A 13,737-nucleotide genomic window follows, 5' to 3' on the forward strand; every position below is an offset into this window, starting at 1 on the left:
TGAGTTCCTAGGGACCAGCCCTCCAAGCCTGGTCCACATAAGAACCTTGGTTCCTTCCCAGAGTTGATTAATTAGGGGATTTCTCTGCAGGGTTCCCTCAGGGATTGCAGTGGGTCAGGCTGAGGGCCTGCTTTGCTTTTTTGCCCGCCCAGCCTAGGGCCTCTAACCCTCTCTATCGCTCTCTTTCTAGCACATTCCACGTCCGGATCTGAGGACATTGCCAAGGCCACAGGGACTTGGAAGCCCACCATCCAGCCCTGCTGTCTATATGGGTGTCACCTCCAGGCCCCCAGGAAAGGAGCCTTGGCCTTTGGGGTTTATGCTCATGAACATATCCTATAGCCCTTTCAGCAAAAAAAAACCTTAACCAGGGAAGGGGGGATGAGAGGAGTAGGGTCCTTCCCAGGCCCCCGTGGTCCGGCTCCAGGGCCCCTACCCCCACCCCCAGGCTCTCCCTCTGCTCCACCACCTTCCCCTCACTCCATTCCTAATGGCGGGGGACACTGACTTGTCCAAGTGCCGGGGGACACCCCGGTCACCCAGGGCAGAGTGCAAAAAAAAGGGGGGTGGAGACAGGGTTTTAATGAGCTATGCAATCTTTTCTCCAAAACCTAAGTCTGGGCCACACCCCACCCCCCTGCCTGCTCCCCTTCTCCCCGCCCCCCAATGTGAAGCTGTGTGAACAGTGGGCCCAAGGGCTCTGCCCCATCTCTGCCTCTGGGTCACGAGCACTGCCCCACCTACCCTTCCCAATGATCTGCAGCCCTCACTGGTGTGTGCTGTCCACAGACTCATGAACTCCTCATAGTAAAACACTTTGGTGTTCCCACGCTCTCTGTGTCTGCCAACGTTAGGAAGTGTTCGACGCTACCTTTCCTCCTGGTCCTTGAAATCCCACCATTGGTGCTTGACCTCTGGATTAAGCATTGCCCTCCCACATTAGGCACTTAGTTATTTAGTGCTGCTATAACAGAAATACCACAAAATGGATAGCTTTAGTAAACAGTTTATTCTCTCACAGTCTAGGAGGCTGAAGTCCAAATTCAGGGTGCCAGCTGTAGGGGAATGCTTTCTGTCTCTGTCGGTTATGAGGGAAGGTCCTTGTCATCAATTTTCCCCTGGTCTAAGAGCTTCTCAGCACAGGAACCCCAGGTCCAAAGGATGGGCTCTGCTCCAGCACTGCTTTCTTGGTGGTCTGAGGTCCTGCTGTCTCCCTGCTCCTTCTCTCTTTTGTATCTCAAAAGAGATTGGTTTAAGACACTATCTAATCTGGTAGATTGAGTCCTGCCTCATTAACATAACTGCCGCTATCCCACCCCCTTAACATCATAGAGGAAGGATTTACAACGCATAGGAAAATCACATCAGATGACAAAATGGTGGACAGTCACACAGCACTGGGACTCATGGCCTAGCCAAGGTGACCACACATTTTGAGGGGGCACAATCCAGTCTATGACAGGCACTAACTTTTTTTCAATGCTGATGCCTTTGGGAGGAAGAAACATCCATGCCCCAAATCTTGTGTGAATTCCACAGAGGATGTAGGTGAAAATCACTTGCACTCCCTTTGTAACAGTAGTTCTGGTTAACGTTTATAGAGTGCCAGCCATGTGTCAGGCCAGGGCTATTTGCTTTACTCTAAATCCTAATAACCCTCTTAGGAGGTAGGGACTCTTAGAACTCCATTTTTCAGAGGGAGAAGCTGCATAGCCAAGGGGCAGCTAAGGGTAGATTTTCCCACAAATGTGAATGGCGCCTGCTCTGCCCAGGGGCTGGGCGAAGGTGCCTGTGGTGTCTATCTGGTCATAGTCAGTTCTCTTTTCCACTTCTCGGCCTGGGGGCAGCAAGCCAATTGCTCACCCTTATGGAGGTAGGGACATGTGGGCAAGAGAGGAATTGAGGACAAAACAGAAAGGATGCAGAGGGGAGGGGACCCAGGAAGAGGCAGCCTGCCTGAGGGCGTGGCTTTAGGGAGAGGCCTGAGTGCTCTGTGTCCAGGGCTGGTCCCTTAGGCTCCTTGGAAAATAAAAACCAAACCAAATCCATTGCTGTCAAGTTGATTCCGACTCATAGCAACCCTATAGGGCAGAGTAGAACTGCCCCTTAGGGTTTCCAAGAAGCTGGTGGATTTGAGCTGCAACCTTTTGGTTAGCAGCCAGGCTGTTAACCATTGAGCCACCAGGGCTCCTCTGGGAGAACAGGGCCACCAAATGGGGCTGTGTCTCATGGGAGGGATCTGCAAGCAACCCTTAAAGGCCAGAACTGGCCTGGAGGCAGAGGGCAGGGAGGGTGACCTGATGAGATGGGTGGCTACAAGTACCCTCTGGCTGGCTCCAGAAACCACCCAGTGGGGCAGCCCAGGTTGACCCTCAGCCAGGCTTGAGTCTGCCTTACCAGGGGATGACTGCTCAGGCCCTACCCTGCTATGTGGCCCTAAGCACATTTGCTGTTCCTCTCTGGGGTTCATTTTTCCCATCTGCGGCACAAAGGGTTTGGACTGGATGCACCTTTGGGTCTGACCAGATGGCCTTTGCTGCCACTTCCCCGTGCTTCCTGCCCCAGTCTCCATGAGACAGGGGCAAGGGCTGTGACTCCGGGGCCTCCTCTCCCTCCTGTTGATAGGGCCCTGAGGAAGAGAACTGGCTTTGATCTCAAGAGCCACGGCATGAAGTGTCTCAACCAGTTAGGAAGATGTCTGTCCTAGCGCAGGGCTCGTTGTGTGCTCCGTACATGTTCAATGAGCACACAGATGGAAGTGTGGGAGGCAGGCCCAGTCCGTCAGTCTGGGCCTCAGCAGGCCCATCTAGGAAGTAGGGGTAATGACCCCTGCCTCTGGCAGGTCCCCACTCCTCTTGAGCCTTGGTTGCCTCCTGTGGATGGGTGGCAGGTGCCAGGGAAGCAGGGCATAGCCAGGGGCTGCAGGCAGCTGGAAGGCCCCCTCCTGCCCCCTCTTTGGGCAGCCACTTGGGCTGTCTGAGCCTGGTTCCAGGGCAGGCTGGTTGGGTCTGAGGATCTGAGAGGTGCCTTCAGGTGAGCCGGGAGCTTCCCCAAAGCCACTGGCCCAGCCCAGGTACCATGAGACCCACTTGTGTGGGGCTGCTGGAAGGTAGACCCTCCTCAGAATTTGTGCTTCTTGTCTGCAAAGAAGAGCCTCCGGAGCTTGTCAGGCTGCAAGGAAGGAGAAGATACTGGGGCTGGGTCCCTGGACAGGGAAGGAGACCTAGGCTCAGAGGGTCCGTCAGCATCGACCTGAGGGCTAGAGCCCAGGAAATGAGGCCAAGTCGGAATATTGACGGTTGCTTCCACCTCCTCCCATGAGCCACTTAAACAATGCCTAAAACACCATCATCCACCCCCAGGTCTGGACTAAGCACTTGGTCTCTTCTGACTAGGGAGGCTAAGGGAAAGGAAGGGCCTAGAGACAGGAGCAGAATAAAGATCAAGCCCCAGGCTCCCCACCCCCCAGAGCTCTCTGCCCCAATTGGGGGCCTCGGGATACACTGGTGTCCTACCCAGGGTGGGGGTGGGAGTGTAAATGGTGCCACCAGGGACAGGAGAGGACATGCGGCTTCGTAGCCAGGGGAAGAACAGACATGGAAGCCCCATCTTATACATCTAGCGGCTACCTCTCCCACCACTACCAAGCAAAGGGTGTAATTCTGGGCTGTGGCAAGGAGCTGGTCTGCAATGCCTGACGAGCACAGGTCCCCACCTACCACTGGGTGCTCCCTAAGGGCCAGCACCACCCTCGCCTGACGCATGGAGCCCACCTTGTGTGTTCGTCCGGTCTCCTTGCTCTTGGCTGCTGAGATTTGCTCATAGGTATTCCCGGACTCTGGAATCCTCTTGTAGTCACAGTCTATGGGCCCTGACAGCTTGCTGTAGGTGGGGCTGGACCCAAGATATGGAGGCCTGGCTGGCCCAGCCCAGCAGGCTGGGATCTGCTCGTAGGTACTATCTCCTTGGTCTGGCACATCCCTGGTCTGCTGCAGGAGGCCTGCTGTCCCTGTGGGCCTGTAGATATCTGCAGAGCTGTCCTGGGAATAGGACTGAACCCAGTGCCTCAGCATCGGAGACCCCTGGCTCCACACTGCAGCTGGGGATCCCAGAGCCTCAGGACTTGGGGATGGGAGGAACCCCCCAGAAGTGGGAGACACTGTTGGGCCCTGGTCTGGGTTCACCCCAGCAAGGGCAGGCCCTGGGCCATTAGGCCTGTTCTGGCCTCCATCCAAGGGTCTCCTTGGGGCCTCCCTGGTGAGGGAGCAGGCCTGGCCGCCAGCAAGAACTGGCCCCTGCCTGCTGGACACTTCTTTGCCCAGGCCTAGTCGGGCCTGGTTCCTCTTCCTCAGGTCTGCATAGATGATGTCATTGGGGCCTCCAAAAGACTCATCCAGGAGGGAAGTACTCCTCTCAGGGAGGGGAGGCACCCTGATGGAGACCTGGGAAGGGGGACAGAGAATCTCTTAAAGAGTACCCATTGTTCTTTCAGATGCCATCAGGTAGACACAAGGTCTCTCAGGTAAGCTGAGGCGTCCTGTCCCAGCCTCGCCTTACCCAGTTGTAACATGCAGGGATTGGACACATGACATTGAGGGTCCCTGCCAGTTCTCATGTTCTAGGCTCTGAGTATTGTCTTCATCTTGGCATTCAACCTTGGGTTGCCAGCCCTACCTCCCACCCAAGTTCATCCTGCCCTGCTCCTTCCCCTCCAGTGAGGTCTGCTGGCCCCTCAGAGCTCCTTGAACCCACACACTCACTGCTCCCTCCCCCACCAGAACGGTCCACCCCAATTCCATCCTTCAGGTACTCATTCAGCAAATATTTAGGCTGACGGTGTGCCACACACTGTCCTAGATGGTGAAGACTCAGTGGTGAGCAAAACCAACTTGAGGAGTTTGCAGTCCAATCTGGGAGCTGGGCAAAATACCACTCTGTAATATAGTATGGTTTGTGATAATATATAATACTATATCATAAATAATAGTGTCAGCTCCTAATCAGTGCTATGAAGAGGAGGAAAGCAGGATAAGGAGATAGAATGACAGGTGGAAGAAGGAATGTGTAAATGGAGAGTAGAAAGAAGTAAGAGTGTAAGCATGCAGATATCTAGTGGGAAGAGCATCACAGGCAGAGGGTACAGCATGTGCAAAGGCCCTGAGGTAGGAACAAAGCTTGGTGTGCTCAAGCAAGACCTGGAAGGCCAGTGAAGCTAGAGGAGACTGAGAACAGAGGAGAGGTGGCAGTACACCTGGTGAAGGTCTCGTGGACTCTGGTGGAGATTTAAGATTTTATTCTGAAAGTGAGGAGAAGCCCTTTTTGGCATGCTGTAATCTGATCTATATTAGGAAAAATATCTGAGTCCCTCCCATGAGGTGCCGTAGAGGAGAATAAAGTATTGACTCACAGGCACCCTACTCTATAGTTTACAAGGTATTTTCCGTCATTTTATACCCTTTCATTCAAGCCCCACAGCAATTTTGGAAATGGTAAACTGAGGCTCAGAGAGATTAAGTGACTTGCCCAAAATCACATAGCCAGAAATTGGTCAAGCCAAGGCTTGAACCAAATCCACCTGGCCAGAGACAGGCCATGAGCGTGAGAGAGCCACTGGCAGATTCCAAGCAGGGATTGCACTTCTCTGGGCCTGGCGCTCACCATCCACAGCCTGAAGGGACTGGCCAGCGGGACCTCTCAGGCCTGACTGTGGGCACCCAAATCCCTGGGCTGACAACCCTGACCCTGGGAGGCCCAGAGCCCTCCTCACCTCCATGCTTTCCTCCTCAGAGAGTTTCCCGGAACTCACACCCAGGCTCTTATTTGTGTGGAGGAAGGAGGCCTGGGGCTTTGAAGCAGGGCAGGGGCTGGCGGCCTTGTCTGGGGCCAGCGTGGAGGACGTCATGGTAGCTTGACTTTCCAGGCCTGGGTTGGTCTGGTGGAGGCCCATGGTGACGGCATCATACAGATCATTGTCCTCCAGCTGGGGGGTAGGGGCGGTGCGGGACAGTAGGCATGTGGTCATACACCCTAGCCCACCCTCCAGTCACCTGCCAAAGACTGCTGGAGAGGGACTGAGACATTCTCACCAGGTCCCTGACCTTAGATAAGATGCTGTCTCAGTCTCCCCTTTTCCAACATGGACGACGGCCCTGCACTGAATGCCCCTAAGGTGGCAATAACTAGGGAAGGCAAGAAAATGTATGTACCCCAGTGATAGACACACAGGGCCTGGGCACCCTGCCCCGCCACCCTCCCCCTGGGGCAGAGGGGTGCCTACCCGGGGGCAGGCAGCAGCCAGGGTCTCCCCGAAAGGCTCAAGCTGCACCTCCTGGTAATAGCGCACGAGCTCAGCCAGGGTGCTGTGGCTGTGGGTGTCCCCCGAGATGAGGTAGCGCTGGTTTTGGAGCTGGTGGATGACAAAATGCCGGCAGCGGTCGCTGCCCCTGCAACACAAAGACTTGTGGCCTGGGGCTGCTGGTTGGTCTGGCCGCAAGGGAAGGCCCAGCCTGGGACAGCACTGCCCTACTTGGAGCCTTCATGCGTGGCTCTGAAAAGTGGAAGGGATCACTGGCAAGCCCACACTTGCAGGGTTGTTGCGAAAGCTCAGGGAGCTAAGGAGTGGTTTTCAAACCCAGGGGCCCTGAGTTCCTGGGAAGCACCTAAGCCTGTTCTGGTGGCACCTAGGGTGAGGCAAGTGAGGCACTCCCACTGGACACAAAACTTAAGGAGTGCCAAAAAATGAGTAGGTAAGATAACTAATATTTTGATGTAATATTTTATAGAATAATAATAAAAAAAAAGATGCACAAAATCCATGATGAACAAAATATCGAAGTTTTAAATAAAGACAGGATCTGATCCCGCACTCGCATGACGCGCCCTTACTTTGTCATTGTTTTTGTTGGGTGCTGTCGAGTCAGTTCCGACTCATAGCGACATTATGTACAACAGAAAGAAATACTGCCCAGTCCTGCGCTATCTTCACAATCGTTGCTATCCTCGAGCCCACTGTTGTAGCCACTGTGTCAGTCCATCTCATTGAGGGTCTTCCTCTTTTTCATTGACCCTCTACCAGGCCTGATGTCCTTCTCCAAGGACTGGTCCCTCCTGATAGCATGACCAAAGTACGCGAGACAAAGTCTCACCATCATCTCATTTCTAAGGAGTATTCTGGCTGTACTGAGACAGATTCATTCGTTCTTCTAGCAGTTCGTGGTATATTCAATCTTCTTCACCAACACCCAAAACCCTGGTGGCATAGTGGTTAAGAATTATGGCTGCTAACCAAAAGGTTGGCCGTTTGAATCCACCAGGCGCTCCTCAGAAACCCTACGGGGCAGTTCTACTCTGCCCTATAGGATCACTATGAGTCGGAATCAACTTGACAGCAATGGGTTTGGTTCTGGGCTCACCAACACCATAATTCAAATGCGTCAATTCATCTCTGGTCTTCCTTATTCGTTGCCCAGTTTTTGCATGCATATGGGACGATTGAGAATACCGTTGCTGGGGTCAGGCCTCATTTGCCTCAGCTAATTTTTTTTTTTTAATTCCAGCCTTGCTGAAAATGGAGTTGCAGCTTCCACCCCTTCTTCAACCTGTAATGGCCCACCCTTTTCATTTTCATCTTATGGAGGAATAGTGATCACAGAATCAAATGCACAAGTCATAAGTGTGCAGCTGGGTGAATTTCCATGTGTGAGTCCTTCCATGTAACTACCCTGCAGATGAAGACATAAAACGTTCCCAGCTCCCCAGAAGACTCCCTTATGCTCACTTCCAGTCAGTACCACCCACAGGTAGCCACCATTCTGACCCCTATCACCATAAATCCATTTTGTCCATTATAGACTTCATGTAAATGAAACTATACAGTACATTTCTTTTGTGTCTGGCTTCTTTCATTCAACACCATATTTCTGAGATTGATTCATGTCCATGTAGAATTCGTTTATTTGTGTCCATTGATATTAGTGTCCCATTTAATGAAAAATGCACAATTTTCCCATTGTGTTGATGGCCACGTAGGTTATTTCTAGATTTTGGTTGTTGTAAATGAAGTTACTGTGAACATTCTTGTGCATGTCTTTTGGTGAATACATGTACTGTTGAGAATATATACCATCTCAATATATTCTGTTGAGAATATATCTAGGAGTAGAATTGATAGGTCTAATGTATACCTTGTATACCTGTGTTTAACTTTAGTAGGTTCTACTGAATTGTTTTCTAAAATTATTGCTATTTTCTAAAATTATTTTGGTTGTTCCACATCCTCACCAAACTGTTTGGTATCATCTGTCTTTCCATTTTAGCCTTCATTGTGGTTTTAATTTTCATATTTTCCTGATAACTAATGATGCTGAATGCCTTTTCATATGCTTATTGGACTTTTGGATAATCTTTGTCAAGTGCCTATGTAAGTCTTTTGTGTTTATCAAGTTATCTCTCTTTGTCTTAGTGATTTGTAGGAGTTCTTCATGTATTCAGGACACCAGCGCTTTTTGTGTCCTATTTAAGAAAGCTTTGCCTGCCCCTAGGTAATGAATATGGTCTCCTATGTTTTCTTCTAGAAACTTGTTTCGCTTTCCTCCCTTGGGTCTATGGTCCATCTAGAATTACTTTTTGTGTATGGTATGAGGTTAAACAAAAAAAACCCACTGTCATCAAGTCAGTGCCAACTCATGGCAACCCCACGGGCTACAGACTAGAGCTGAACTCCACAGGGTTTTCTTGGCTGTAATCTTTTCAGAAACAGATCACCAGGTATTTCTTCCATGGCATCCCTGGGTGGATTCTAACTGCCAACCTTTCAATTAGTAGCTGAGCGCAAACTGTTTGCACCATGCAGGGACCTTATGGTGTGAGGTAGGGGTCTTTTTTTCCCCCATTTGGATATCCAGTTACACCACTTATTGAAAAGATCTTCTCCCCCATGGAATTGCAGTGACACCTCTGTTGTAAATCAGGTTACCAAGTATGTTGAATTGTTCCTGGACTCTCTTCTGGTCTGTTGGTATACCTTTGAGCAGCCTCATTTTGATCTTTTTTTTAAATAAATAAATGTTCTGCCTAAGATTGCATTAAAAAGAAAAAAAATGCCCTAATACTGAAAACTCATTTCAAAGTGCCTAGCCCAGTATCTGGTACAAAGAATAACAATATTTTAATAATAGCTAATATTTCCCAAGCACTTTTAAATGTATAAACTTCATTGAACCCTTTCAACGATCCTTAGAAGTAAAAAAAAAAAAAGTACTATTATATTCCCATTTTACAGATGAGGAAACTGAGGAACAGAGAAGCAAAGTAGCTTGCTCAAGGTTAGGATTTGAACTCAGGCAGTCTGAGTACATGATAATTCTGAGTCTGAAGCCATTCAGCTTTGCCTTAGAGCTCTGTCCACCCCCCTTCCCTGGGGAAATCTCCTTCATCTGCCTTCCCCCACCCAACCTCCTCTCAGTACAGGATCTGACATTACCATCTCTGACTTCCTTCCACTGTCTTGTTTCCTCCTTTTATCTCTACTGCCCTACCCTAGCCCAGACTGCACCACCTCACATCCAGCAGTTGCTCCTGTCCCCCACTGCCCTGCACCTCTAGCCTCTGTTTTCCAGTGCTCCCTCCATAGGCTCCTGGAAGCACCATTGCAAGACATGAGTCTGACCATGTCACCTCCTGTCCCCATCTCCAGACTTCGCCAGGCATCCAAGGCCATCCTGGGCTGGCCCTGCCCTCATCTCCAGGCACTTTTCCATAGGAACTACACATCCTCTGCTGCACCCAAGGACTTGTGGTTCCCCCTAACACCCTAGTTTTGCATGCCTCCATAAGCCTAAACCACACCCAGTTTTCTGCCTATCGAATTGCTATGCTTCCTCCTATCCTGGGCTCAAAGTTCACTTCCGTGAAGCCCACCTCAGCTTCCTACAAGGAGGCTATTCTACCTGCCCTCCACCCCCACCAACCCCCACTGAAAGCTCAGGCTTCATCCCCAGCACATGACCAGTGCTCAGAAAATGTCTGTGGAGCATTGGCTAATGGATGGGTGACCAATGAGGAGTGAGGGGGTCAGGGCCCAGGGACAGCCAGGCAATGTGGGCTGGTGGAACTATGCTTATGTGCAAGGCTTGGTTATGGATGCCTGATCCCACCTGCCACCTTGCAGAGGGCTTCCACTCTTACCTGTAGGACAAGATGAAGCCGGTGGCCCGGTCACTGAGGCGGATGAGGAAGGAGCCAAGAGCTTTGTCCCTGAGTAGCTGTTCCGTCTGCCTGGGCAGAGGACATGCCATTAGCGGGGTTCTGTGCCCTTGTATCAGCAGGTCTTAGACCTGACTCAGAATCCCTGCTGGCCAGGCCCTTGTGTCCCAGACTCAGTGTGCAGATCTCCACCCCCAAATAGGGGGCTTCCTCAGACTTTCAGCTGGGTCTGTGCCTGTCAGAGCTCAGTCTGTGGCCTGTCTGGGTTTAGTTAAACAAAGTCAAGACGCAGCCTGGGGCTGGGTCGGGGTCCTGAGGCCATGCCCCCCACCCCCGCTGCAGCCTCACCAGCAAGCACCTTAGCTGCTGACCCCGGACCCCTGCTATCCACCTGGACAGCTGTGCAGTAAGAAGAATGAATCCATATGACTGGAGAATGGGGGGGTCCACATGACTTTTAGAATGGGGGGGTCCCTGCTTCAGGACCACTGTGCATAGCTGTGCAGGATGTGCACTCTGCGAGAGTTTCTGGGGGAGGAGTGCTGCTGTGTCTGAAGCCTGTCTCCTTCAACCCCAGGCAGCTTTGGAGGCTTCTCCATGGTGCCATGTATTTGAGGTCATGGTAGAAAATTCTAGCTGTCTTCTGTTTTGGCAGTACATAGATTATATGTTCTCTCACCCACTTACTCACCAAACGCCGGACACCTTCTCCATGTAGGACCAGCTACATAATTTGCAGGGCCCAGTGCAAAATGAAAATGCAGGGCCCCTTGCTCAAAAATTATTAAGAATTTAAAGACGGCAACAGACTCCGTGTGACTGGGAAGGTCGATGCCTATGAAGCCGGCTCTGTCTCTCTGCCAGGTACTTCATCTAGTGCTTTGGCACCTTGGAGATCTAGCCCAATGGGAAAGCCAAACCCCACGTCTTGTTCTTTATTCCTAGGGTAGCCATGCATCCAGGTTTACCTGGGGCGGCCCCCCTTTACAACAGTTGTCCTAGATGAATCAGTAATAGTGTTCTGGTTTGGATGGTAAATGATATTGGCCCCCTAGTTATTCATCAGAGCTGAACACGTCCTGTCCTGCCTGTCCCCCTTTTTGTCCTTATGGCAGCTGGGCAGCCCCAGCCCTCCCAGCCCTGCACTCAGAGTAGGGGCCAAGGCCCTAACCCTCCCTGCTCATGGAAGTGACCACAAAGGATGTGGGACTCAGCAGTCTGTTCCCCCACCTTCACCGCCTCTTGGGGTCCCTGCCTCGCCCAGGCGGAAGACAGGAACCCGTCTGGCTGCAGAGTCCCCAGACCGTTTTCTCAGCCCTCAGGGATGGTGGACCACGCTGGGCATGTGGACAGGGGCAGCCTTACTTGCGGGTGATAAATCCATGAAACCAGGAGGGCAGGACACCGTTCTGCAGAATGGGGGGGGCCTGTGTCTCCATGAACCACTTCAGGGCCAGCGTCTGGAGGCTGGCCAGGTCCTGGCTGTTCCCTGCTTCCTCAGGCTCTCTCCCCAGGCTAAGCTGCTTTATACAGCCCTCCATTCTGGCGAGCCCTGGGGTGGAAGCAGAGCCCCAACAGCCACACGCCTCTATATCTGTGTGTGCTCTGCTCATTTGCCTGAATCCACGCCCTCCCCAACTGCCTGCAGCACACAGGAGCACTATTGTCACCTGTGGGCATGTGGCCTGCTCTCCTCTCTGATGCTTTGGGGTGGGGCACCTCCGCTGGCTAGAGAAGTTGCAGGGAGGGTCACATTAGCAGCCTGAGGTGGGTGGGTAGGGAGGAGACACCTGGCTTTGTTGTTCAGCAGGTGAGCTTCCTCATTGGGTTTGACTTCTTTCCCCCAACCTGTGGTCTTTGTCACAGCTAAAGACCAGACCCTGGCTGGAGTCCACAGCACTGCCATCCTTAGCAAAGCAGGGGATTTCAATTCTGTCTGCACTCCCCGTGGGTAGGCTACTTGTATTTTGGTGAAGGCCAGAAGTTCCGTGCTGATTAATTCCTCCTTCTAGTCAAGATTTATTGAGTGCCTACTGTATGCCAGGCACCTGTGGGCTCTGGGGAAAAAAGAATGAACAAAACATTTTGCCCTCATGGCACATACATCCTAGTGGAAGGAGACAGACCATAAACAAATGTACATATGGTTTCAAACAGTGGGCAGTGGTGGTTCAGTGGTAGAATTCTCACCTCCACGTGGGAGATCTGGGTTTGAGTCCCAGCCAATGCACCACCACCACCCATCTGTTAGTGGAGGCTTGCATGTTGCTATGATGCTAAACAGGCTTCAGCGTAGCTTCCAGGCTAAGACAGACTAGGAAGAAAGACTTGGCAATCTACTCCCTAAAAACCAGCCAATGAAAACCCTATAGATCACGACAGCCTGATAGCATTGTACATGGGGTCACCACAAGTTGGGGGCCAGCTTAACAACAACACCATAGTGTCAAGTGTCATAAGCAGTCCAAGAAAAAAGCAGAAGAATAAGGTAGAGAGTGATGGGGTGTATTATTTAGGTAGGAGGTCAGGGGTCAGGGGCCGCCTTGCTCAGGAGGAGACAATGGAAAATGAAGGAGGGAGCCAAGCAGGTATCTCAGCAGCAGAGGGAACAGCAGATACAAAGAATATCGGGTGGGACTTTGCCGGAGATTACAAAGAACAATCTGGAAGCCCATGTGGCTAGAGCAGAGGGGGGCCTTTGGAGTAGATGGGTCCCCAGAAGGGCTGGGATAAGGTTTTGATAGGAAGTTTTGGGCTAGTTAGGGCAAATGGGGCATAGTGGTTAAGAGCTAAGGCTGCTAACCAAAAGGTCAGCAGTTCAAATCCACCAGGCACTCCTTGGAAACCATATGGGGCAGTTCTACCCTGTCCTATAGGGTCGCTATGAGTCGGAATCAACTCGACGGCAACGGTTACGGGAGGGCAAATGGGACTATTTGTTCATGCAAAAATCCCTGAATCTCTAATGTACTGCCTAGTTTCACAGTAGAAATCTAGGTTCAGTTAGCAATGAGGCAGCCCCAAGGATCTGGGTTAGGATCCTGTTTTTGTTTTTTAATTCAATCTAATTTTATTGTGGTGAAAATGTACACAACAGAACATACAGAATCTCAACAATTTCTACATGTACAGCTCAGTTACATTCTTCAGAATCCTCTTTTCCTCCCACGTTGGCATAGGACCTCAGAGAAGTTACTAAGTTGTTATGGTTGCCTCAATTTTCCCATCCATAAAATGGGAATAATAAGCTACTTTCTGGACTCTAGGGTGATTATGAGGACTCAATGAGATGGCACAGAGTTTAAGAATGAAGGAATATTCATACCATATTTAAAAACAGGCAGAACTATCAATGGTGATAGAAGTTAGGACAGTGATTACCTTGGGGAGGTAATGACAAGAGGTGGCATGAGGAGCTGCTGGGTGCTAATATAAGGTTCTATTTCTAAACCTAGGTGGTGGGCTGGGCAAGTGTGTTCACTTTGTGAAAATTCACTCATGATTTATATGCTTTCCTACGTATGGGTTCAACTT

General features: G+C 51.0%; 2 protein-coding genes across 3 annotated transcripts in view; one reads left to right on the forward strand and one right to left on the reverse strand.

Annotated features, from left to right (window-relative positions):
* The window catches only part of CIB2 (calcium and integrin binding family member 2), a 27,980-nt gene extending 23,877 nt beyond the window's left edge, over positions 1 to 4,103 (forward strand). For both annotated transcript variants that reach the window (XM_049852875.1, XM_049852876.1), the window contains one exon: positions 191 to 4,103. In XM_049852875.1, coding sequence (XP_049708832.1) covers positions 191 to 212 — 22 coding nt within the window. In that variant the 3' untranslated portion in view covers positions 213 to 4,103. The remainder of the gene's footprint in view (positions 1 to 190) is intronic.
* Positions 3,121 to 11,744, reverse strand: SH2D7 (SH2 domain containing 7). Its single transcript, XM_049852857.1, has 6 exons — positions 11,569 to 11,744; positions 10,186 to 10,275; positions 6,278 to 6,443; positions 5,768 to 5,980; positions 3,774 to 4,442; positions 3,121 to 3,171 (listed from the first exon to the last, which is right to left on the reverse strand). Exons 1-6 carry the CDS (start codon positions 11,742 to 11,744, stop codon positions 3,121 to 3,123), a joined length of 1,365 nt encoding a protein of 454 aa, XP_049708814.1.
* Between the last annotated feature and the right edge of the window lie 1,993 nt (positions 11,745 to 13,737).

This window comes from Elephas maximus, chromosome 13 (assembly GCF_024166365.1).
Source record: "Elephas maximus indicus isolate mEleMax1 chromosome 13, mEleMax1 primary haplotype, whole genome shotgun sequence".
NCBI lineage: Eukaryota > Metazoa > Chordata > Mammalia > Proboscidea > Elephantidae > Elephas > Elephas maximus.